The 26384-nt window shown below is 42.1% G+C and overlaps 1 protein-coding gene and 1 long non-coding RNA gene across 2 annotated transcripts in view; one reads left to right on the top strand and one right to left on the bottom strand.

The window, feature by feature from the left end:
- The first annotated feature begins 3717 nt into the window (after nucleotides 1-3717).
- The window catches only part of st6galnac5a (ST6 (alpha-N-acetyl-neuraminyl-2,3-beta-galactosyl-1,3)-N-acetylgalactosaminide alpha-2,6-sialyltransferase 5a), an 87956-nt gene continuing 65289 nt past the window's right edge, over nucleotides 3718-26384 (top strand). The window contains exons 1-2 of the mRNA XM_047369511.1: nucleotides 3718-3967; nucleotides 6834-7043. Of these exons, the coding sequence (XP_047225467.1) occupies nucleotides 3953-3967; nucleotides 6834-7043 (225 nt within the window). The 5' untranslated portion in view covers nucleotides 3718-3952. The remainder of the gene's footprint in view (nucleotides 3968-6833; nucleotides 7044-26384) is intronic.
- LOC124870687 overlaps nucleotides 3976-26384 on the bottom strand; it is a 59233-nt gene continuing 36824 nt past the window's right edge. The window contains exon 3 of the long non-coding RNA XR_007038864.1: nucleotides 3976-4930. This is a non-coding gene — a long non-coding RNA (uncharacterized LOC124870687). The remainder of the gene's footprint in view (nucleotides 4931-26384) is intronic.

Genomic DNA, 26384 nt, shown 5'->3' with positions numbered 1-26384 from the left:
TGTTTGCCTGAACGCATTTCCATGCATTTAAATGAACAAAAAGTAGAGTCTTTGTCTGCCGCTGCTGTCCTTGCTGATGAGTATGTGCTTACCCACAAAACAATTTTTCAGTCCAATCCGAACAAAACTTCTGTTGTTAAGACGTGTGACACAGTCAAGCCCATACAATTGAAGGAAAACAGAGTGTTTTTATTGTCATAAAACAGGGCATGTCATTGCTAACTGTTTAGTTTTAAAATGAAAAACACAAACTTCTGTACAGTCCCAAACGAAAGGCATAGGACTCGTACTCGTACTCGTCGTCTTCCACTTTATCCGGGACCGGGTCGCGGGGGCAGCAGACTCAGCAGAGATGCCCAGACGTCCCTCTCCCCAGACACCTCTTCCAGCTCCTCCGGGGGGAGCCCAAGGCGTTCCCAGGCCAGCCGAGAGACATAGTCCCTCCAGCGTGTGCTGGGCCGTCCCCTGGGCCTCCTCCCGGTGGGACGTGCCTGGAACAGCTCCCGAGGAAGGCGTCCAGGAGGCATCCGGTATAGATGCCCGAGCCACCTCAACTGGCTCCTCTCGATGTGGAGGAGCAGCGGCTCTACTCCGAGCCCCTCCCGGATGGCCGAGCTCCTCACCCTATCTCTAAGGGAGTGCCCGGCCACCCTACGGAGGAAGCTCATTTCAGCCGCTTGTATCCGGGATCTCGTTCTTTCGGTCATGACCCAAAGTTCATGGCCATAGGTGAGGGTAGGAACGTAGACCGACCGGTTAATCGAGAGCTTCGCTTTTCGGCTCAGCTCTCTCTTCACCACAACGGACCAGCACAGCGCCCCCATTACTGTGGCAGCCGCACCGATCCGTCTGTCGATCTCCCGCTCCATTCTTCCCTCACTCGTGAACAAGACCCTGAGATAAACTCCTCCACTTGAGGCAGGAACTCCCCTCCAACCTGAAGAGGACAAGCCACCCTTTTCCGGTCGAGAACCATGGCCTCGGACTTGGAGGAGCTGATCTTCATCCCAGCCGCTTCACACTCGGCTGCGAACCGCCCCAGTGCATGCTGTAGGTCTTGGCTAGATGGGGCCAGCAGGACCACGTCATCTGCAAAAAGAAGAGACGAAATCCTCTGGTCCCCAAACCAGACCCCCTCCGCCCCTTGGCTGCGCCTAGAAATCCTGTCCATAAAAGTTATGAACAGGACCGGTGACAAAGGGCAGCCCTGCCGGAGTCCAACATGCACCGGGAACAGGTCCGATTTAGTGCCAGCAATGCGAACCAAACTCCTGCTCCGCTTGTACAGAGATCGGATGGCCCCTAGTAAAGAGCCACCGATTCCATACTCCTGGAGCACCCCCCACAGGGCATCACGAGGGACACAGTCTAATGCTTTCTCCAGGTCCACAAAACACATGTGGACCGGTTGGGCAAACTCCCATGAACCCTCGAGTACCCTATAGAGGGTATAGAGCTGGTCCAGTGTCCCACGGCCGGGACGAAAACCACACTGCTCCTCCTGAAGCCGGGGTTTGACTATTGGCCGGACTCTCCTCTCCAATACCTTGGCGTAGGCCTTACCAGGGAGGCTGAGGAGTGTGATCCCCCAGTAGTTGGAACACACCCTCCAGTCACCCTTCTTATGAAGGGGGACCACCACCCCAGTCTGCCAATCCAAAGGCACTGTCCCCGTCCGCCACGCAATGTTGAAGAGTCGTGTCAACCATGACAGCCCCACAACATCCAAAGACTTGAGGTACTCAGGGCGGATTTCATCCAACCCCAAAGCCTTGCCACCGCGGAGCTTTTTAACCACCTCGGTGACTTCAGCCTGGGTGATGAAAGAGTCCAACCCCGAGTCCCCAGCCTCTGTTTCCACCAGGGAATGCGTGATGGCAGGATTGAGGAGATCCTCGAAGTACTCCTTCCACCGGCCGATAATGTCCCCAGTCGAGGTCAGCAGCTCCCCACCCCCACTGTAAACAGTGTTGGCGAAGCACTGCTTCCCCCTCCTGAGGCGCCGGACGGTTTGCCAGAATCGCTTCGGGGCCAACCGGTAGTCCTTCTCCATGGCCTCACCGAACTCCTCCCAGGTCCGAGTTTTTGCCTCTGCCACCGCCCGGGCCGCGGCACGCTTGGCCCCACATTACCCGTCAGCCGCCTCAGGAGTCCCACAAGCCAACCACAGCCCATAGGAATCCTTCTTCAGCTTGACAGCGTGCCTTACTGCCGGTGTCCACCACCGGGTTCGGGGATTGCCGCCGTGACAGGCACAGCAGACCTTACGGCCGCAGCTACGGGCAGCAGCATCAACAATAGATGTGGAGAACATGGTCCATTCGGACTCTATGTCTCCAACATCTCTCGGAATCTGGCCAAAGCTCTCCCGGAGGTGAGAGTTGAATACATCCCTGGCCGAGGGCTCTGCCAGATGTTCCCAGCAGACCCTCACTATGCGCTTGGGCCTGCCAAGTCTGTCCGGCTTTCTCCTCCTCCAGCGGATCCAACTCACCACCAGGTGGTGATCAGTGGACAGCTCAGCCCCTCTCTTCACCCGAGTGTCCAAAACATGCGGCCGAAGGTCTGATGATACGACAACAAAGTCGATCATTGACCTCCTGTCTAGGTGCCAAGTGCACTGATGGACACCCTTATGTTTGAACATGGTGTTCATTATGGACAATCCGTGACTAGCACAGAAGTCCAATAACAAAACACCGCTTGGATTCAGATCGGGGAGGCCATTCCTCCCAATCACGCCTCTCCAGGTGTCACTGTCGTTTCCCACGTGGGCGTTGAAGTCCCCCAGCAGAATAATGGAGTCCCCAGGAAGGGCACTATCCAGCACCCCCGACAGGGGGACTCGGATCTCCCTGCGTGCTCTGCACTCCTCCTGCTGGACGTCTCCGGGAGTTCACGTTGGACTATTCATTTCCTGGTTCTTCCGAATTCGCCACCAATCATTAAAAGGGACTACACTATATAAACTCTCTACACCTGCCACTAAAGGCAGCTGTGATTTGGACTGAACAGCTTGCCACTTCTGACCTTGGTGTTGTGAAACTTTGAAGCTTGGGTATTTTTGTGTGCTCACCTGCTTGATGGTTAGCTTGACTCCATCTTGGCTCAGAGGAGTCTTTTCAAAGTTTGTTAAACTTTATCTTGATTTGTTTGTTTGCTTGTTGTTAGCAGGGACGCTTTGATTTAGGAAACTGTTGAATTAGTTTGTCCCTCCTTTTGGGGGATTATTTTTAGTTAAATTACTGATTGTTGTGTATTTTGTTAAATTTATAGTCATTGTGTATTTTGGGTTTTACCCCTTATTTCTTTATTTTCATAGTTTGTACTTCGTTAAGTACCCTCCTTTTGTTTGTTTTGTTAAAAATAACGGAAACTGAACTAAAAAGAAATAAATTACTCTTTCTTTCACAAAACCAATAACACCCGGTTTGAATGTTTACTTCCCCTAGACCGAGTGGGGTCGTAACACAGTACATGCTTTACAATAGTGTTGTAGGTGAAAAAGTTTGTTACATCATTTGTCACATCACCAAAACCTGGCATTTTATGAGGGGTGTGTAGACGTTTTATATCCACTGTACCTCCAAACTGTGACGTTGTCCCCCCCCCCCCCCCCCCCCCCCCTCCGCTCCTGGATAAAAAAAAGTTGTGGCGCAGGGAGCCCTGATGGAGCTCCTTCCTCACCGCTGCGCCTCCTCCAGCCCCCGGAAGCCGGGCGGCGTTAAGACCCAGCAGATGTACAGTACAGCGAACATCTGTCGCCGCGGTCTCCTCTCTGTATCAATAGCGCCTGGACTCCTGTCTGGACACACTCACGCTCAGAAACAGGCTGGGATCTGGACCGTAGTGAAGCCAAGGAGAGGGGATGTGCGCAGAGGAGTCCGGACCATGAGAGCAGAAAGTGGAGTCAGACGCACTGAGCCGCAGCGATAAGACACCGCGCAGCAAAATGAAGACACCTATGGTAAATGTTTCTGCCGCGCAGTCCCAAACAGACAACTGTTCCTGTGCTTTCTTTTCGTTAAAAGATTCCTTCGAGTGCGCCCAGATCACATCGCCACATTGCACCGCGGCTGTGTTTACAATGATGTCGGATCAGGAGATTAGAGGACCTGAACAATGGGGAATCCAGCTGTGCGCGCTGTTTGGCACTAAGCTCCGCCACAGCGTGGACCACAGCGCGCTGGTCTCATATCCACCGTTTCATGCAAATATTTCAGTTTTCTTTTTAACAAGTGCGACAGGTCTTTAGTTTTTGGACATTTGTAGGCAGATTTTTATTTTGAAAAAGTAAAAGTCAGTTGCTGCATGTGGGATTTGATGTGATTTCATAGAAAATGTTTTAACTTTTACTTTATCTTTTTTTTTTATTACTTGAAGTACCTAGACAGAAAAATACATGCATGAAATGATAAATATCATTTTCAGAACTTTATTCATGGTAATAATTGCAGTGCTATGTAGGTAAATCGGCTTAAATCACAGCAGGCTGGATTTTTTTTAAATTACTGAACCAGTGGCGCAACCAAGGATGGCCCACCCCTGTGAACTCTGTTCTCCGTCATGATCCTAATGGACAAAATTTATGCGGGAATTAAAATGACAGCCTTTCTGTACACCAATTAGGTATAACATTATGATCACTGACAGATTAAAGTGACCAACGCTGATATTCTTTTTATTATGGCATCTGTTAGAGGGAAGGATATCTGAAGCTTCAAGGAAATCTTCTTGTCCCCAAATGCTCCTCACAGTTGATGGGTTGGATGCATAAACAAAGCGTAAGATGAGATAGTCATCGATGTATGTGTCGATGCTGGTCATTATGTTGTGCCTCTGTACCTTTTATTTATATCCATATGATTTCTTTTTTGTGTCCTTCATTGTACCTGATTTGAATGTCTGCCACTCATTCCTGGCCCTATACCTGTAAATAAAACAAACATACAGTCTTTTTCTGCACAGCGATGTTGTCACAGCAATCTCACAACAGAAAAAAGGATGAACTGCATTCATAAATCAAACAAAGCAGTCTTGGAGTTTTTATTTATACTTTCTGCCATTTTTGACCCTTATAGATCTGTTAGTTTTCCTTAGTCTAATCTGGAGAAAGTGTCTTGTTCTTGACTGATAAATGAGGTTGACATGTGGCTTTAATGTTGAAATCAGGTCCATGCTCATTGGAAAATCAATAAAATATTAGTACTTGAATGCATGAACTTTGACTATTGTGTCATTTAAAAAATCCCAACAGTATCAGAGTTTAGTGTTTGGATGTGACATAAATTTCCAGTTCTACCTCAGCAACGTAACTAAATAAAACTCCGGAAATTGTGTTTTTTGGCTTTTGGCATTGGTCTACCACCCCAAGATTATTAGTTGCCCCCGTTTGACAACACCTTATGAAACTTTCTGTAGGCGCCCCCGACTAGCTGTAGTAGAAAGATGTTATATTGCAGGGAAGTTGTTAAAAAGTAAATAATACCTCAGAGCAGTGGAAGGATAACAGCTAGTCAGACAGTGACACACATACCTGTCTCTGTAAGAACCTCTTAATAATGCTTGCCTTGTTCCCCTTACTTTAAACGTCACTGGAACGTCTTCCTCTTTGCTTTAAAGGTAACAATAAAAATTGATGGCTCATACTCCTTCTCATACTGTCTGTATGGGAGTCTGACGCAGGCAGAGAATGAGAAATGGCAGCAGCAGTCGAGACAAATGGAGGCATGAAGTTGCAGCCTAATGCATTCAGTCACTTCTGACTTCACTCTCTGACTTTTGTAAAGGTAAAAATACCCGAAATAACAGCTACGATGTTTTTAATTGTATTCAAGAGCAGCACCATTCCAGTAGTAGTAGGAGTATATAAAAGGTTAAACCCCAAACTATTCTTAACTCGGATTTAGATTCAATTATTTTCCTTCAACTAAAGCTTTTTTCTGATAGAAAATGAGACAGGGGCGTCAGAAAAGATAAAACAATTTAGGAGGATGGATCAGTTTTGAAAGAAAGTCTGCTTTTATATGCATTTTATTAAAGTGTCAGACAAGAATGTTTTACACCCTTCTTAATATTTAGTGGAAAGTTTATATTGATATTAGAGCAATTAAACCCTTTTTACAACTGCTGAGCATCTTTTTTTTTGCATGTTTCCACTGGGGAATTGATGATTTGTCTTAGGTTGATGAGCTTCAAGTCTTTGAGCAGGGAAAAGCCTCCTTCCCATCACCCTCATCGTAAGCTCCCTCCACAGATTCTCTGCCATATTCCAGTTGGTACTCCGAGTCGCTCCAAAACATTAATATTACTACCAGTCAGAAGAAACATGTGGGTCAAACAAAAGGATCTATTTAAACCTAAATCAGCCTGGGGTATGAATAATTCTAAGCCTCACAGTAACTGTTAACCTACAGCTGCTCTGAATATACTGACTTTTATAGACAGTCACTAAACCATGGCATCTCTTTACTGCAGGCAGAAATATTATGGGCAATATTTTCACACATCCTTACATAAAAAATATCTAAACTATCCCTTTAAGTCAGTGGTGTCCAACTCCAGTCCTCAAGAGTCAGTGCCCGGTGTGTCTCAGTTGACTCCCTGCTTCAACACAGCTCATTCAAACGGTTAAATTATCTTCTCAGCATCTCTTCATTTTCCCCAGAGGTCTGGTAATGAACCCTTCGTTAGCTTCAGGTGTGTCGAACCAGATAACATGTGCAGGACCCCATGCTTTGAGGACTGACATTAGACACCATTGCTTCAAATGCATATCTAGTTCAAGTTCAGCAGGGCTAATTTGTCTGCATCTGCTTGCATCTTTGTTTCAGCGCCATGGGATAGCTGTGCTTCTCGTTCTCCTCATGTGTGCCAGCTTGTTCCTCGTGTACAACGGGAATTTCAGCAGTCCTTCCAGGGACACTAACAACACCCGCATACAACAACATGAACATCTGCAGCAGCCCCCAGAAGCCTCCGTCAGTGCGACGAAACCTCACCTGCCGACCCTCCAGGGATACATCGGCATCATCGACCATAAGGTAGGCAGATGTGGGTGCTTCCTATCTCTTCGGTGATTCAGAGGGATGAAAAGCTCTGAATGTGCATCTAATGCACTCCAAAGTAGGTGCCAGAGCCTTTTTGAAAGTGAAGTTGGTTTCACATTTCCTCCATTAGGACACCAGTTCTTCCCCCCCCTCAAACATGAAAACACTCCCTTATTGCTGTCCACCAGTCATCTATTTGCTCTCCTTTTTAGAGACGGAGAGTCTCCTCTCTGTCGTTTATCACAATTTTCTCCAGCAGTGTTGCGCCACACTCAATACTCACCCACCTGTCGTTGCTAATAACAGTTTAGGCTGCAAATGAAATCCTTGGCTGCAGTCTTCCACTCTAATTGATAAACCCAGGGGAATCTCAGCAAGATGAACCCTGACGTCACTGGTGGGGAGAGGAGGGTACTGACTTCCACCTATATACTAAGCCAGGAGAAAACAATCAATGTGAGTAGCAGGGAGCAAAGGCTCTGCAAGTAAAGCAGACCTACCTGCTCATAAGGTGAAGGCTTATTGAGGCAACAATTTGGACAATATGCCGTTCTGTTGACTCTGAATCTTCTATTATGATTTGCTTGTCATTTCACTTCCCTCTATAGATATAGGACAAATTCAAATTCATTACAACAAACATTGTTCTTCTTCAGGTTTCTTGTAATTTTGCATCTCTCTGTGGCCATTTTGCATGCTTCCAATGTTATTTTTCCATTTCACTGCAGTCATTTTGCAACTTTAAAAAATATTTTAAATCTCTCTAAACATTTTACATGTACATGTTGGCATTTTAAGGCTTTTTTATGTCTGTTATATTTACATCTCTAAATACTAATATCTTTCACGTGTGATACTTTAAGACGTCTTTATGGTAATTTAGCATTCTTCAGATCCTATATTTCATGTCTCGTCAGTCATTTTTCTGTAGTCTTTTATATTTCTTGTCATTTGGTATCTCTTTGTTGTGATTGGATTTGTTTTTGCTGTTTTGCATTTGCTCACCTTCTGATACTACTTCTCTGTGTTGCCATTCTTTAAATATTTTAAATTTTTATGGCAGTATGGCATTTCACATCCTCCATATTGTCTGTCTTTCCTTTCTATCATAATTTCTTCTTCATCTGTGTTGGGTCAATTTAGCCATTTGAATCAATCAAAAGTCACACTTCATTTGTCTTTTTGCGATTATTTGACATCCTCCAAATACTGTTTTTAAATGTACCTACAGTCATTTTACAATTTCAAGTAACCTTTTGTATCTTTTTCTGGTTTTTCATGTCTCTCTGTAGCCTTTTTGCATTCTTTCAATTCAATTTTTTATCTCACTTTGGACAATTTACATACTTTAGTGTTATTTTTTCCTTTCTGAGGTGATTTTGCTTTTATTTGCGGCCATTTTATGCCTCTCTTCAGCCATTTGGTGCCCCTGAAAAACCCCAGAAAATTTGCTTTGGCATTGCAGCTTGGCATCTTCACCACCTTCAGCACCTTCAAATATTCCATGTCCATTTCAGTAAACGTTTGTATTTGTCTCTTTTTATATTCTGATTATTTATTTTGCATCCCTCAATTATAAGCAGTATTTTCCGTTTGTGATATTTTGAAATTTCTGTGTGGCTCCTTTTGTTTTCTTCAAATCTAAATTATGTTTTCTCCATTGTTCTTTCTTTGTCTTTGTTCATATTGTAATTTCTCCACAGTTTTGCATCAATCCATGATCTTGCATGTTATTAACATCTTGATTTGCTCCGAAAATAATTAAGCATCCCTAATGCATTTGTTTTCTTGCCACTGTCTCTTTTTATCATTGTGTGGTCACGTTATCAATCTGCCTATTCTTGTGTCTTTTCTTAGTTTTCTCCCCATAGTAATTTTGCATCCCAGTGTCCTTTTGTAGTCTCTGCTGCCACTTTGCATCCCCTGCCGTCCCTTTGAATATCTGTAGCTTTTTGACTGGCTCTACATGAAAGTCACTTATGTGGTTCTCAGGTCCCTGGTCTGGTTTCTAGTTGGCCCGTTTTGTAAGCCAGCTGTGGCGGGACTGTGGACACCACAGCTTATTTCTTGGTGCCTTCTCTGCCTCAGGGAAATTTGCTGGCTTCTGGAAGACATTTATCATCAGATTATGTCATTTGCATTTGAGTAATTGGACAGCAACTGTGTGCACTTACAGGAGGCTGTTGCTGTACCGATTACAGAAAATTAACAGCATGAGAGTATGTCGGCTGCAGAGATTTGCAAGTTGACACGTTCCTGAACATCAGAAAACATAACCTGGAGGGTAAATGACCTTCGACTTAGTTAAAAAACAGGTGGCCTCAATAGGCACTTAACCTTGCATTTACAAATGTATAAGGAGGATCTAAAAGAAAAATGTGAAACAGAAACCAACAAATTTTAACATTGCATGAAAGGTTAAGGCAACAGGTTTTCTGGGTAAAATGAGGCTAACCTGCCTGTAATTTATGCACTTTCACTTTATCTATAAGAAACCTTTTATTCAGCTTTCCACTAACTTCTCTGGAACATCAAAACTTTTTTAAGCAGCTTGAAAAATAAGTCAACCAAAAAAAGGATTTAGAAAGGGGAGATTGGTGTTGCTTCTGTCAAAGAGACAATTTTCAGCACATAAACACACATTATGGTTTCAGTCGTGGTTGCTTTCCTGGAAGAGATGCGGTACGGCAGTTATTTTTTAATTTCTTTTGGTGATTCAGGTAACGTTATGTTACCCTGACTCAACCAATAAGTCAGCAGTAATTTATGGCAGGTACCACCTCTCTGTACTCTAAGGTTTTGTGTATAAGGGTGTGATAAAATGTAATATGGCCGCTCACACTGAGTCTGGTTCTGCTGGAGCTTTCTTTCTGTTAAAAGGGAGTTTTTCCTCTCCACTGTTGTTACATGCATGCTCAGTATGAGAGATTGCTGCAAAGTCAACGCCAGTGACCGTCCACTGTCTCTACATGCTCATCCAGGAGAAGGGAATGCTGCAAGTCACTGACTGGATGCAATCTGCTGGGTTTCCTTAGACAGAAAAACTTTTTATCCAATTTGAATAAGTAGCTGAATCTAACTGCACTGTTCAATGGTTAGGATTAATTGGAATGTATGTACCTGACTTTTGTGAAGTGCCTTGAGACAACATGTGTTGTGAATTGGCGCTATATAAATAAACTAAACTGAAATAAAACTAAACTAAACTAATATCATGTAGAACCAGACTGATGTGGAGGATTTGTAGACATGTTTCTGCACGGACCTCTCAACATACCACCACAGCATTTCAGTCTGGTTTAGGTCAGGACTTTGACTGAGCCATTACAGTACCGTTTTTCTTTTCCCTTTCAGCATGCCCTCAAGTGCTGCTTGTTATTCACCCATTCGTCTATAGTACCAGTCGAAAGTTTTAGAACAAGATGGAGGTTTTGGGGTTCTCAGACTATTACTCGCTCTGGCGTGAATTTGCTGGAAATGAGTGAATGATTGCTGCAGATTCTGGCCCTAAAAATGAAGAAAGAGCTAGAAGCAACTGGTAAAACATTGTTGGCACCCTTATTTAAAACTTTGGACTTTGTTTTTTCATCTGCCTTGATCTGTTTTTAACAAACAAATAAAAAGTTTAAATTATTTGCTTCAACAAAAAAAGTCGAAAATGCTTCAGAACAACTCTCTCCTATCATGTCAAACTTTATTTTGATGTTATCCATTTACAATCAATTTACAGCTTCGCTCACCAATGATTATTTTCCATTAAATCTGTAAAAATCATTTTCTAACCAAGTTCTTTTACAATGTTGATCTTTTAATGTTGCTAGGTTTTGTTCATGAAGCTTACAAGTTGCATTTAATTCCTGGTTTCCAGCAATGCTGGTGCAGATGATTAAGACTGTTTTAAACAAGTACCACTTGTGGCAAAGCAAATTTGTTCTACAGAACCAGTTAGAAACTGGCTCTAGCACCAGTCCTGGTTAAGCTCAGGAACCACATTGGTGAAAAAGCCCTAATTATTCTCCAGTTCTCTTCCTGATATTTTGGCTAATTTCCTCTGATTTATTTCATGATGTCACACAAGACAAACGGTGTACTTTAGGTGTTTCCTTAAAATCCCTTCACAGGTGTACCTCCAATGGACTTGGCTCAGAATCTGACAAACCATAACATCATCATGTCTTTAAAGGTGAAGCAATCTTATCATAGGCTTTTGGCTTTGTAGAAAGTAATTTTAAAAAATGCTAAAAAGATTGTTTTTTTAACTATTTTGGTGTCAAGTTACGAGAAACAATTGTGTTGAAACAGGAAATCTTTAGCTTGATTTAAAGATAGACAGTGAGAGAAAATGGTTCACGTATTTCCTCTTTATAAAGTGTACTGTATGTAAATATATGGTTTCAACTACACATCCACTTCCGCCTTTACATCTTTGTTGGTTTAAAGCAATTCCAAACATTGTAAAATTTTACCTTTGCTTGATGCATCTGTATAAATTTTGGATTATCAATGAAAAATAAATCTGACTAATTTGTGCTTCAAAGGTGAGTCCATCGTTTCTCTCCAGTCACACAGATCTTCCACATGTTAGACGATGTGATAGAGAAATGTGAATTAAGTCCCTGCTGTCATATTATAAGACGTTGCACAGAACGCTTTTTGCTCAGCTTGAAAAGCCAATACTCAGTGACCATGTGTGTTTTGATTTGATGAGGATTTGTCTGTGATGCGTCACTGAGCGCAGCTGTGGATGAGAATTGATTTTCCTCTAGTAAACCGCGGCAGCGGAGCATCATAAGTAAACCACAGATTTATTTTTTTCTTTCTTTCCGCTCTTAGCTTATTGGCATTTTGGTGACGGGGGACATCATTAGGGGGTCATGGCTCCTCTGCAGATCGTTTACACTTCTTCACATGAGCTATTTTATCACCCTACATATTTTCTTTAATCAATGCTTTGATGATATGGATGCATTTCTGCACTCCTGAATGTTGCTGTACAGCCCCTTCCAGTTCTGAGGTCTGCACCCTCTGTATGATACCACATGGCTTGTAAAAGTCATCATCCTTATCTCATTTTTGTTCTCCTGCAGCACTGAATGATCAGTGTTTAGAAAAATCCCCTCACTTGACCATTTGTCTTCCTCTTTGCTGCCTGACCTCTGTGGTATATTGATCTATCTGAGATATAAGCCAGTCGGCATGCAGGGGTGCGATGCCAGTCAGCCTTTGACTGCTTTAGTTTATCCTCCACAAAAGTATTAAACCCGTCACAACTCAGAAACTGTCGGAAAGGCAGTATGCTTCCTGCAGACTCCAACCCTGTATTTGTCAGGAATTTAAAATACTTTTCCTCCACCATCTGGGCCTTATTCTTGCTTGTGAAAATCCATAAAGATTTCCGGGCTCAATATTTTTAGTGTGGCATGTTTGATTTAGGTCAGAATGAAGGGTAATTTCTTTCTACTTATGGAGCAATATTGGTAGGCCTGGACGGGTGCTGTGAAGGAAAGAGACGAGATAAGAAGAAAAAGTTAGGCTGGAGATGAAGGGGATGGAGAAACTCTTTCAGAAGAAGGGCAAGGAGAATGGGAGAGGAGGACAAAGATGAGGAAGGGTACAGAAAGGAGAGGGTGATAAAAGGGAATACAGGAGTCAGAAAAGGTTCAGCCTTAGAGAATGAGACGAGAGTGAAGGAGGGGAAAGACATCGACACATGAGTGAAAGATAGTGTGAAATCCCAACGGTGCCTCCATTCTTTTAGTCCTATCTTGTTTTTTATTCTCTCACTGAGGAGAAGAAGTGCAGAAAAAAGCGCTCCTGCCTGTCTCTCATTGGAGATGTGTGAGCTTCTTCCTCTGATTGCCACCCTGACACTGAAATCATGCAGATTCCCAAACAGAAAGTCAGGTGGATTCAGAGTAAAAGAGGATTCTTGTCAAACAGGAGGGGCACCTCAATGTGGGGCAGGAGATTAACAAATGTTGCTTGTTGTTCCTGACTCACAATGATGGTTTTCATTTGATTAGAAGGAAAACCTTGAACCTCTTTTGCAACTGTGAGGTTGTGTTTTTTCTTTTTGTTTTCTGGTTTCTCATTAAAACCTTGCAAATGCATTTCACACAGGGAAACTCAGATGCTGACAGGTGGAAGATTTATCTGCTAAGCTATAATGTGCCAGCCATTGTTCCCACATGATGCTGAATTCAAGCAGGAGGACAGAGGTCAGGAAAGTTCACTTTTCTCTCAACAGACAGACTTATTCATCGTTAGCTCTAATTGTTTAGACAATTTTGCAATAAACTGATTTAATTTAGATCTTTAGTCCCTTTACAACCAACAATCTGCCAAAAAAGACAGTTTTTTTCCCGTTTATTTGGTTAAATCTGTTACAAATTCTAATTCACACAGCTTGAGACAAAAAATACCTTTGCAGCAACAGCGAATGCTTCCGAAAGATTTGAAAACTTTGCATACAAAAAATTAAGGTCCCATGTCAATTTGGCAGTCTGATACTGTTCATCTGCTGGAGTTAGTGGTTTTAGGCCCAGCTCTTTATCTTGTCTTTTACTCTTCCACTTTCTGAAAGAAAGTCTGCATTTTCTGAAGCAATGTATTAGAATTGAGTGGCGATTTGAAGCTTTAAACAGTGGGCTACTCCATTCATTATTCCCATAAGCTTGGGTTTAAAAACTTGGTTTTATTTTTTCCTCTTCATTGGTTTTCTGCACTTTGTTCAGACCTTGTCTGCAGTATATTGTTGTCTGGGTGTTGTTTTCAGTCTGGATTTTCTCCGTTCACTATTTCAAATCTCTACCTGTTTGCTGTTTGCCCTGTCAGGCAGCTGGTAGGTTGTTTTGGAGTTGTTAGTTTGCCATATTCTCTATGTCTATGTTTCCAGATTAGCCCTGTCTTGTTGTTGCATTATGTTGTTTCAGTTCTTGACCATTCTACTGTTGCAGTGTCTTCGGTATTGTAGCTTTTGACTTTACCTGCCTGCCGTAAACCATACAGCTACAGTACATGATATAACTCTTTGTCAGCAAGTACATTCATTAACTAAAAGAAGCGATGTTACCTTTAAAATGGTTCGTCTTTAAAAGAAAACATGCTAACACTGGAACGTTAGCATCTGTTATCAGCATGTCTGTTTTTAGTGTTGGGTTTATGATTATTGATCAATAATTATAATTACAAATCATAATCTGACAAAATCAACTTCTTAACCAAAATCCTCATTTATGAATCGAGACCAGAGATGTTTCTGGTGTTGTAATTGTGGCTCAACGCCTTTGACAATTACAACCGTTAAATACTCCATAATAATTAATAACTGTTGCTGGAGATGTCACTGTTTAATCGACCGTTTCTGCCGAAACGTGTGGAACTTTAACCTTATCTTGACTGACGAATCACTTTCGCACACAATGAACACAAAACGTTCTCTCTTTATCTATGTGAATATTTATTAATCTTCACCTACTCAACATGCAAAATTCTACATAACAAGGGTAACACATCTAACTAAGCAAAAATAAAAATAAAGAAAACAGCAGTGGGTGTTGAATCAACCAGCATTTGTGGCACAATTGAGAATATGACGACAAGGTGTGGTGGTGAGTGGAGAGTGGGGGGGAGCGCAGCTCCAACTGTACTCAGTGATGTCCTGATCATGAAACTTCCCCCCAACTCCTGCGCACAAAGGATTCTAACTTGGGTTGCGTTGACTCTCAGATGGTGAAACACAAGCAGATCTAGGAACGCGGCGGCTCCAGATATCAACATAACACATCAAAGTTTCAATAAGCAAGGGGGGGGGGGGGGGGGGGGGGGGGGGGGGGGGGGGGGGGGGGGGGGGTGAAGCGTTGTGCGCGTCCGCAGTTACACTCCAAGAGCGGTCAGTCCCGTCCTTTGGTCTTCTTGACGAAAAGGAAAAAAATAGGATCTGACCATCAGCAGTCGACTAGGGATGAAACACGATGGCGGTTCGTTTCCTCGAACTCCGTGTTTTAGTTACGTGTTAAACTCACGTCTTCGATCGGCAAAGTGAAATTTCTGGCCTTCCTAGTCCAGAAACCTCAGTTATGAATTGTTCGTTGGCCAACGAGAGAGAGAAATAAATGAAGGCTCCACGTGGGATCTCTTCTTCTCAGAGGACGCTCCAGTTGCGTGGTAACCTTGTCAAAATTGCCAGCTGAAAGCCAGTTTTTAAAATGTCCGCCTTCCTATATAGCGTCTTGTGATGTCAGACTTGGGACGCCCCGTCATAACAGTCGTGATGCTTGACGGGATATGGAGGAGCGGACTGTCCTGGATACAAAATGGCCGCAAGCATCAGGAGGCCTGGTGTCTGTGCAAGTAGTCCAATATTCAGCAACAAGTGGTCCAACATTAGCATGCTATGCTTTGTTACTTAGCACAAAGGAGTGAAAGAAGCTGAAATTGATAGGTAAAATTACACTTTTTATTTGATCTAAAAATGTTTTTTAACAACTGAAGTTCAAAAGTTGGACTCTGCTGTTGATTTGCATTACATTTGGTAAAAGTGAGGTTCAGCTGTTTGTATTAGCTGGTGAATTGTTGCTAAAAAGCAGGCTTTTATCCTTATTTGGAAGAAACTTACTGGGCATAAAAGATCTGTACTTCAAAAAGACAGTTTCTTATAGACCCCATAGTACTGGGTTGAAAGGTAAAATGTTTTGGATGTTGATTTTAGGTGGAAATTAAAAATTAAATGTTCAGGTGTTAGGCTTTAACCTTTTTCACAATGTTTCAGATAAGTCTCATCTTTACTGAAAGTAGATCAAAAATGTCTCTGTGCTTTCTCTTCTGTGAACAGCTGCTGAAAATCCCACTGAGATGGAATCAAGAATAAAAAAAAGGGAGATATTCTTCAGCTGAAGCCTTGGTTAGAGTCACTTTTAGACATTTCGAGGCTGCAAATTCTCCCTGACTTGGTACACTTTGCTGGAAGGTTTGAGTTGGAACCTATCTGTGCCAAGGAAACATGACAAGGCATCCTTCTAAGAACCGAAGCCATGGTGACAGCTGGAGAACTGAGATTTTTAATATTTCATCTCTGACAGCTACATCTCTTTTTTTCCTCCAGCAGCAGTCATTTTTTACCGCTCATTAGGATTGAGCTTTTCAGCAGCTGGATGGTGAAACAAAAAACCCCTCACCAGTTAGACCTTTATGCTCGACGACTCTGTCAGCTCATGTGAACCAACGCTAAAGTCTGCACTTTGTGTGCTTGCATTTGTGTGAGGGCTGTCTTTGAACCACCTTACATTACAAAACAGAAAGAGCCGTCGGTGTCGGCTCGTTTTATTTTTGAACAGAAACCCTTTTAGATTACTAATGCTCACTTTTGCCTGAACAGGAGAGAATAGGGATTTGGTTCCGCCACAGTGGTCCCAATTGGAGCATACTTTTGGATTCCCACTTATCTTTGGTGCATTCTGCTCCCACCAAACATAACACAGCTCCAGGCTCTTTCCTGCTCAAGCCTGGAAAGCAATTACAGTTGATGGGTGGGAGAGAGGAAGCTACCTCTCCATCAGAGGGATAAATCTATCATGTTGCGCTTTTTGGTATCCTCTTGTTATGTAATCACCAGTGAATTTATGTATCCTCAATATAAAGGAAGCAAAGGAAAATCTGTTATTCTCATATAATGAGCTGAATGGTAGAGGCTGGTAGCTGCTTTTACAATAAATCCAAATTTATTTGCTTTTCTGTTCTCTGGCGTTGTGATTACACAGACTCAGCTACTTAGGTGTGAATAATGAGTGTGCTCGCCTTAATAGGACAGAGGAAAACTCAAACAATATTTTTTGGATTGTTCCAGATTAAAAAGACATTGGATGTCAAGCTTAATTGTTAAACTGTACATTTAGACACAGTGAAAGCAGAACCAGTGTTTTGTACTGGCTTCTGTGGGTGCAAATTTGGGCCAGGTTTTTGTATTTGTAAATAGAGCTCTTTAATGTTGTGAAATAAAATGCCTAAGAAAGGAAGGTTTGTGAGACTGTAGAAAATATTATTATTTGTAATTCAGTCTAACAGGTATACTTTTCCAAAATTAGTTTATACACTAAATTTGCTCTTTAAAAAGGAACAAGACCATATACGCAAGGCTGTTAGCTTGGCAGTAAAACCCAAAGAAACGCCAAAACCATTGGTCATTGTACAACAGGTTAAGGTATGCTCTCGTAACTTAAGAGGCACATGCGTAAGGGCAGCAGAGTACAATTCCACCCTTAATTTCTCTGAAATAGTGTTGTATAAGGGTTTGGGGTGTTGGGAGGCTTCTGAGGGCATGACCAAACCGGGGTATAGCCATTGTAATAATTATGTTGGCATTCTTGGTACAAAGTCAAGCTTGTTCCCAGTGCAGGCTGGACTTGGCCAGTGTGGCCTTTGTCAACAACCCTCCTTGTGGTCTACATAGATTAGAATTTAAGGTGTAGTTGTGGAGAGCAGTTTGTCTGGTTTGAGTATCTCAAAGGGAATGCACATCAGGAGCTCTGTGCATTGGCGCCTTTAACAGACTTTAGACGGGTCATGTGGAAGTATGCAGAGACAGGACAGATTACTGGACTCAAGTCTTGGATAGTTTTATAAGTAGCATCTCTTCCGGATAGAACAGGTCAGAAAAGAGAGCTGAGCTGAAAAGCGAAGCTCTCGATTTACCAGTCGGTCTACATTCCTACCCTCACCTATGGCCATGAACTTTGGGTCATGACTGAAAGAACGAGATCCTGGATACAAGCGGCTGAAATGAGCTTCCTCCGTAGGGTGGCCGGGCACTCCCTTAGAGATAGGGTGAGGAGCTCGGCCACCCGGGAGGGGCTCGGTGTAGAGCCGCTGCTCCTCCACATCTATGGGAGCCAGTTAAGGTGGCTTGGGTATCTATACCGGATGCCTTCTGGATGCCTCCATCGGGAGGTGTTCCAGGCACGTCCCACCGGGAGGAGGCCCAGGACACGCTGGAGGGACTATGTCTCTCGTCTGGCCTGGGAATGACTTGGGCTCCTCCTGGAGGAGCTGAAGGAGGTGTCTGGGGAGAGGGACGTCTGGGTGTCTCTACTGAATCTGCTGCCCCCGTGACCTGGTCCCGGATGAAGCGGAAGACAACGAGTAAGAGTACGAGTATGAGTAGGATTAGAAGTAAGAGTTTTGCTAAAAAGCTGAAGGTGAAGACTTTAGACTTTATTGTCCCCAAGGGGAATTTCTTCAACAGACCAGCCCCTGGGCTCCCATTCCCATTAGCAGGATTTTACTTTATAACATCATGGTGAGTCAAATCGTAAATTCAAACCAACTAAAGATTTACTACATCAGAGGAAAATTAAAGCCCAGAACTAAATTCAGAAGATATTTTGTAGGGTTTTCTCAAGAGGGTTGTGGACAAGACATGTCCTTATAATCTGCTAGATTTGGAGAAGTTTTGCAAATCAGCATGGGCAAATATTGTCAAAGATTTTGCATGTCGATAGAGTCCTACCAAAGAAAACTGAATGCTGAATTTTATCATCTCAATTTTTTACATGAGCGAAAACTGACATTGTACAGAAGCGTCTACACTTTTGAGAATCATGGTATTCAACTTGGCATATAGTCATCATTTCTTTTTCAATTAAAGTTATTGAGTATTAGGAAATGGAAGACACTACGGAGCTGTCTGCACTGTTGGTAAAGTTTGTATCCGTGCATGCAGTTGCAAAAACATCATTAGTGATATTAATACTCATGTGGTCGATGCATTTCCTCTCGACTATTAGCAGAGCATCTGATGCTGTCATCATCATCATCAGGGCCTTGGCTGCATTATTGATGAGACGATGATGGAAGGAGGAATTAACTCAGTAATTACAGGCAGAGGAAATGAAGCCATCTTCTGCTCATAAACAGACAGATACTCGTTTGCGTCGCTGATATGAGCCTCTGCGTCTGTTAATTTTATTAGCTGCAGCCAGCTGTCTTTATTCCAGCCTCTGTCAGGTCTCAGATGATAATTCAGTATAAATATCTGACTTATATTTTGCACCAAATTTCCCTGAGGTCACCTTTAAATAGCATAACTTGGATGAAATAAGATCATTCAAGGACCACTTTCACTCTAAGTAATCATTTGTCCAGGTTTAATTAAAAATTGATGACACTTACGCTGGTGTTAAAAATAATCTACAGTATGGCAATAGGCTGACGTTCTTAAAGATGTTTTAGATTAGGTAAATGTGTAAAAGTCACGTTACACACATTTATTAAAAATAGCTTTAGTTTATACTTGATGGTTTCACACCATTTACAATTAAGGCCCCCCACTTTATTTTATTACAACAGAAGAAACCTTCCCACTATTTTACAATGAACAACCGTCCCACTTGATTTGAATCTCATTATTGTGCACAAGCATCGGGTAGTTTTATAGAGACGCTGTCAGATGATATGTTTGTTAAATTTGCAGCTCCCAGCAGCACAACAAAGACAGGACAAGGACTCAGCAACTACATAAAGCTCTGAATAAATGTTGTCAGTTGTTCAGAAGTGGTTCTTTTTTTACATCTATATTGTCCTCTGACAGTGTAACGTATTCAGGATCAACCTCTATTTTTTTATAGCTCACAAGAAATGTATTTATAATGCAGCCTGAATTATGACATTTTTTTTTCATAAGTGGAACAGCATTTAATCACATAACTAACCATCCATCCATCTGCTGACGCTTATTTAAGACCAGATCGTGTGGAGAACAGTTGGGAAACCTCTCCCCAACAACGCTCTCCAGCTTATTCTTGGAGATCCCAGGCAAGAAGGCACATATGGTCCCTCCAGTAAGTTCTGGGTCTACGCTGGTTAAATGTCTGAACAACCACAGCTGATGTCTTTCAATATGGACTAGCAGCGGCTTGACTCCGAGCTCCTCATCTTATCTCCAAAGTTGAGGGTACCACCCTGAAGATGACGCTTTATTCAGCCACCTGTCTGGAAGCTGAAGAACACATTTACGTATATTAGAGGGAGGCTAACCGCTAATTTAAAATTTTAGTATATTGTGGAAAGGAATAAAACAAAAGCACTACTGCAGTAGGGCAGCCCATTTTCAGCAGAAGTAGTACATTCTTACATAGCTGAATCACATAATACACTGAACACTTGTTCCACCTCTGCAGCTCTGTGATTTCCACCTTTTCCTCGGCGGCTGATCATGGGCTCATTAAGGGATAAAATGCCATGGGAGAGTCTTCCCGACAAAAAGCTGTTAGTATGCACCAGTGCATTGTTTGGGTCTTTATGAATTCCGGCTAAGCTGAATACACTCAGGATTAAACTAATGAGCCTTCGGTTTATGGAGGAGGCTCACCACCATGGTAAAAACAAAATAAAAAATGCCTTTCACTGTTGTGAGTCCGTCCGTTGTTATGAGTTGCTGGCAGGAATTATTACCTTTTACTGTGAAGATCAACCTGCAAGAATGTATCTCATTTGTATTTCCTACTCATCAGGTTGAGTATTATAGCACCTCAGATGTGTTTTCATTAACTAAATGAAAAGGCATTACCTTGGTAATAAACAGTACCATTATGATTCATTTCATTAGCGTTGCTATTAAAATTGTGTCTTTGGGGAGATAAAAAGCTGTCCTTTAAGTTCCTATGGGTCACAATAGAAACTTTTATATTACTACCTGGGAATGTACAGCTTGAAAACCCCAGAAGACTTTAAAAAACCAGATATCTGTTAGTTTTTGCAAACAACTTTATAAAACCTAAACTTGCAGGTATTACAGTATCAAATTTTCCAACTTTAGAGAAGTGCAAAGAGCAAAAATGTCATATTTTTAAGTCTCTTTTACCATAGAGCACTTAACATTTGCTGTGAGCCTATAACCTATTAAAACCTTGCTGGGTTGCTGCATATTTTGAAAATCTTCTATGCTCTTAGTAGGTGCCAAACAGATTTTTCCTGCCGGTATTACTTCTGCTCTATGATGTTTCCTGAATATCTACCAAATTTTCTTTCTTATATGGGATGTTTCTGCTACCCAACCATCAGTTTCAGAATGGCTGTGAAGGAAGAAACAGCATCTGCTTTTTATGTAGTTTTACATCAGCATGAGTTCATGACGTTTAAGGGGCTTTCTGCACAGAGCGCTGCAAACAACTAAGCATGCAATGTTCTGTGAAAATGCTTTGTTACTTTTTTTCATTTGTGTCCTGAAAACCTCAAAACCTCCTTTGGTCTCCCAGCAGTCAGCACAGTTGTGAAAGTGTGTACCTTGCTCCCCAGCTAGGAGCCCTAACAAACCGAACCTGGCATAGACACATTCCTGGGTGAAATGGGCCTGAGCATGCCACAGTATTTACTGGCATGGAGAGCATTGATTGTTTCATGTAGCTCATTGTGGAGATTCTTTTGGTTAGAAATTCAGAGGTGTGTACCCTTCTCCCCAGCTGGATGCCCAAATCCAGAGCTAGACCAGTGAATGCAGGTCTGAGTGTGGGGCAGTATTGATTGATATGGAGAGTGCCGACTGTTCATTGTAGCTGCTAGGAGGGCCCTGGTTGTTAAAAACCTTAAGGGTTTGGCTGTGATTGGTCTCCCATGAACCACCACGCTCAGGCCTGGGTGCAATTTGGAGCTGTGTGTCCTTCTTCTACGCTGGGAGCCTTACTGCTGCAGAGAGCACATAAAGATTCTTATGTGCATAGTGTCTGAATGTAGTGCAGTATTTATTGGTATGTATTGTTTGTTGTAGCTGCTTAGTAAGTATGTTTTTAAAAGGAGGAGTGATGGGATACAAAAAATTTGTAGCTACAAGCCCAGTGTGGGGTTTTTTATGTTGTAGCCTTAGTGTGTGAATAGTATGACCAGTCCTGCTGCACTGACGATGAGGGTATAAACCAGCTAGTTAAATATGCTGTCACTGCTGCTACTATATCTCCATGCCTCCAGGTTCCAGATATGCTACCACCATAAAAATATGATGAACTACAACCTCAATTCAGACGTTTTGCTAATGCTCCATACAGCTGAGAAACTATCACACATAATATGGATCCCGTTGCTTTCTCCGTGTGGGCTAGAAGAACTGTCATGACCTGCAAGGACAAGCCATGCTCTGACAGATTTTTAACAATTATGTGGACTTCATCTGGTGTGAGAGACATCTTACTGTAAATGTTACCTCTATTTAAGCTGCACTTATAAATGCACACAAAGGTGCAACAATAGAAACAGAAGGTGGTACTAATTTTCCACTTCCATGCTTTTATAACTAAAACTCAGATGTTACAAGCATTTCTTCCAAGTGTTTGGGTCTCCAATAAGAAGACCTTCTTCTAATAGGTTCTAAGAATGCCATTGGTCATTGATAGTGTTAGTTATTTCTCAAGTCAGTATAAACACCACTGTACTAAAGTTTGATTGTGATAGTTTGAGTTTTCTGCTTCAGGTGAGTATTGATTTTTCTGCATAATTGCTTTCTGTTATTTATCCTCAAACTGAGCACAACAAACATATAAAAAGTAAAAGCTGCCTCGTCAAACCTTCCTTTTGCTATACCAAATACTACTTCTGAATTGGTTTTCAGAAGGTCTGCAAACAAATTGGTTCTAAATAACTGAAGGTAATAAAAACACAAGAGCCTTCATGTACCAGATGTGCCTAAAAACTTGTATTTGTCATTTGTGCTCGGTTGAGCCATTATCAATCATGATATGAGACCAGGATCCGCTCTGGTCTCACACCAGGTCTCAGATCTTGTATACACATTTATATCAGTGTGGACTGGTGGTGCAGCAGAGGAAACGAGCTGTGTCAGAGATTTATTATTCATACTGGTGCAAAATTATGTTTAGTTGCACAAACGTCTAGGGGATGTGTGCTATATTTAGCTACTGTTGATCAATTTACAGCAGCTGATTAGAAAAGAAATAATAAAAAAACCTTTAGTTATTAAATAATGAAAAACGTACAGTAGAAAGCAGCAACTAAGAGCTCAGGATTTCTCAGGAGGACGGCTGTTGTACCTGGACTGTGTGGTAAATAATTGCTGACTTTGCACAGCCTTAACACAAGATCCTGGACACCTTTTTAAGGAGGTCTGGGTTATTGCACACAGAAGGTGAGGGTTTTTAGACTGAGGGGCATCTCATCATGGTGCTATACCAAAAATCTAGAACCGTATTTAATGAAGGGAAACTTGAAGCTCCAAAGCAAGTGCTCTCCAATCATATAACACCATCATCAAACAGTGCTGCTCTCATTGCTTGCTCCCTGCCACCAATCCAACACAAGAGGGAGTGGGTGTGTGATGTAGTTTCTGGATCACTCAGCGCTGCATTCACTTGCACTCCGACAAATTTACTCATTTAAATACTAGCTCAGACAGCATATGGGTTTAAATTCCACAGTGCGATTAAAAGGATACATTTAACATATTTTTTCTGTCAATAATAATCTAAATTAACTCATCAACCTCCCACCTCTATTTACAAATTAAGTGACTTCTGAAGGCAATTAGCTGCACTACATTTTATTTAGAGGTTTAAGAGTAAAGAGGGCTAAATATAAATGTATTCCACACTTTTCAGAATATTAATTGCGAAAAAAGCCCTTTTCACAATTAAGCTCTAATTTGAGTTTAAAAAACCCAATAAAATACATAGAAGATTGTGGTTTCTGACATAAAAATGTTTTTTTAAATGTTCAAGGCACCATAAGTACTTGGGAAACGTAACAGACACGCATGCATACATGCACACAAACTCCATGCACAGATGCATGGGGAAATTGAAGCCACGCTCACGTGCGCCGCCTGTCAATTTAAAATCTGTTGCCTCCCTCGAGATTCCTCCAGCTTGACGGGTGTTGTCACTGGCAGCTGGTGTTTTATGCACACACAATCATCCACACACTCCTTTTTCAGTTACTGACGCTCATTATCCTCTATTCCACCACATAATGGATACACTCCACCAAGAACATTTAGTAATGAAAATATTTCATAGGGGCAGCAGAGCCTTTCCCACTCAGTAGCTGATGTGTTGTGGATGTTTTATTGGTATCTCTTTGTTGTTCTTGTAAGAGCACATCACAAATTGCTTCTCTGGGATTCTGTCCAACATGATTTAGTTCTTTAACACACAATTTCACAGACTGGAGGAAGATGTTTGGGTTAGTGTGAAAATTGTTTGTCATCTTGAGCTTGATGCTTAACAGTTTGCTTGAGTGCCAAATTCTGAATCTTTTATCTTTCAGTTTCATTTCCAGCTGGCGTTGCCTGGTGGAGGAAAAGGTTTTTACAATTTGGAGAAAGACATGATTTGGAAAATGGAAGAGAGACCCTCAGATGTCTGAGAGTCATTTTTCCGAACAGACTTCTAACAACATGATCATCTCGTTATTGATTCAGGCCATTGTTTACCACGCAGCGCAGGAAAATAGCCATGCCGATCACTCCCCATTTACTGATCAGAGGGGATTATGAAGACATGTCAGTCCAACGTGGGAATGAACGTTAATGAGAAGAAGGCGGCTGGAGCTTGAATCCAAACATCTTAGAATGCTGAATTAGTTTTAGTTGTGCACGCACTCAGGACAGGAAGTCCTGCAGATGTTTCAATGATGTTTGTATGCCTGCTGCTTTGCATAATGACCTGATCTGGTATTATAATTTCCAAGGCAGCATGAAAAAAGTGAGGGTGTAATTCTAACTTTGCTCATCAAAGAATCCTTCAGGAATTCCTTCGTGTTTCAGCTGCTCTACATTTGCCGGTCTCCAAAGTGCTTCTGTCTCCAACAGCCACTCCTTTTTCTTGCTCCTCTTTTTCATCTATCAGATTGCCTTTCATTCTCTACCCCTCCTCAACCCGCCTCCGCCTGTTACAACTCTGTCTCTCTCTCTCCTAATGTCCCTCTGCCTCTTCCCCCCTGACTTTTTCCAGCTCTATCTTCTCTGCTTGCCACCTACAAAATTGCTGAAATTTTGGAGCAGAAAAACTGGAAGAGATTCTTTGACCTGGTAAAGTGAACCTCATCTTTTGTATTCATGCCAAGGCAATCATTTCTTCAGGGGTGTGTCTGTGTGGTCCTCACTGCAGTATATCTCTGCTCCTCCATCTGGGTGGAAGTTATAGGGATAAGCAGTGGCTGTATCATTGTACAGTCTGCACCAGTGGCTAGCTGGCTGATATGAAGTCAATTAAGGCAGAGGGAGTATGTGTTGCAACAAACTGCAAGCCTGCACACTCCAGCTGGATGCTTGGGTCCTCTCCTTCCCGTTGATTCGAATATAAACACACAATGGGGGGGAGGCGTTTGTTGTCTTTCTGATTGCCTGCTTGGTAAGAAGTGAAGAAAAGGGAGGTGGTTCAGGTTTTAACTGGTAGAAAAAAGGCACAGCTCACCTTTTTGCACAAGCATTGAGGAGAGTTAGGTTTAATGACACAGAGTCCTGCCTTCAGGGCAGATACCGACTGCACGTGAGCTTCAAAGGTGTTTTTTAACTTCAAGGGTATTTCTAAGCAAAGGACAGAGCAGGGCCTATAGAGTGTGTGGACACGTTAACAACTGAAATTATCTTTAAGTCATCAACCAAAAGGTAAGGATGCAACGTTAGTACCAGTTTTCAATAGAACTGCATAGTATATAAAATCACAGTCGTTATCACAATATCACAAATGTAAGGGACTGCATGGATGGAATATTTGTTAGGCTATTAATTTCCATCCTTTAATGTACATACTTGTTTTACACCAATGCAATTAACACATAGAATGATGGTCATAAGTCTACATAAAACCATAATTGCCTCAAATGCTGCTTTTGCACACAGCTGTTTTTTTTTCCAGTGTCTATTGGAATCCATCAACTGTTTGAGTTTCTTTCATTATTAAAACGGCAGTGCTCACAGACAATCAGTAAAATCAACACATAGATGCAGCATCCTGAATCAAACAATATGTACACACTGGAGTTCAGTGTTAGAAAATGGAAGCAAGAGGGTACTTTTTGAAGCCAGCATGGTTGGTTGAACCACAGCATGAAAAAAGCCACAACATTCCAGTTTCTACTAAATCGAGGTAGAAATTGTTGCACACCATGATAATCTTAATATATAGGAACAAAAAATTGCTTTTTTGTAATCACGTCCCACCAGTAGTTGTAACCATATTGAACATGTTGCTGCAGAGTTTAAATGAATAAAAAAAGGCATTGTTATCATTTTGTATTTCTAACAATGGTTTGCCCGGTCACTGAGTAAAACAATCATTGATAACTTGCAGCTGGAGAACCAACGAATGCTGCTTGCAAGAAAACCCACCTTGAAGT

Source organism: Girardinichthys multiradiatus, chromosome 6, assembly GCF_021462225.1.
Source record: "Girardinichthys multiradiatus isolate DD_20200921_A chromosome 6, DD_fGirMul_XY1, whole genome shotgun sequence".
Lineage (NCBI taxonomy): Eukaryota > Metazoa > Chordata > Actinopteri > Cyprinodontiformes > Goodeidae > Girardinichthys > Girardinichthys multiradiatus.
This window is presented reverse-complemented; position numbering and strand designations above follow the sequence as displayed.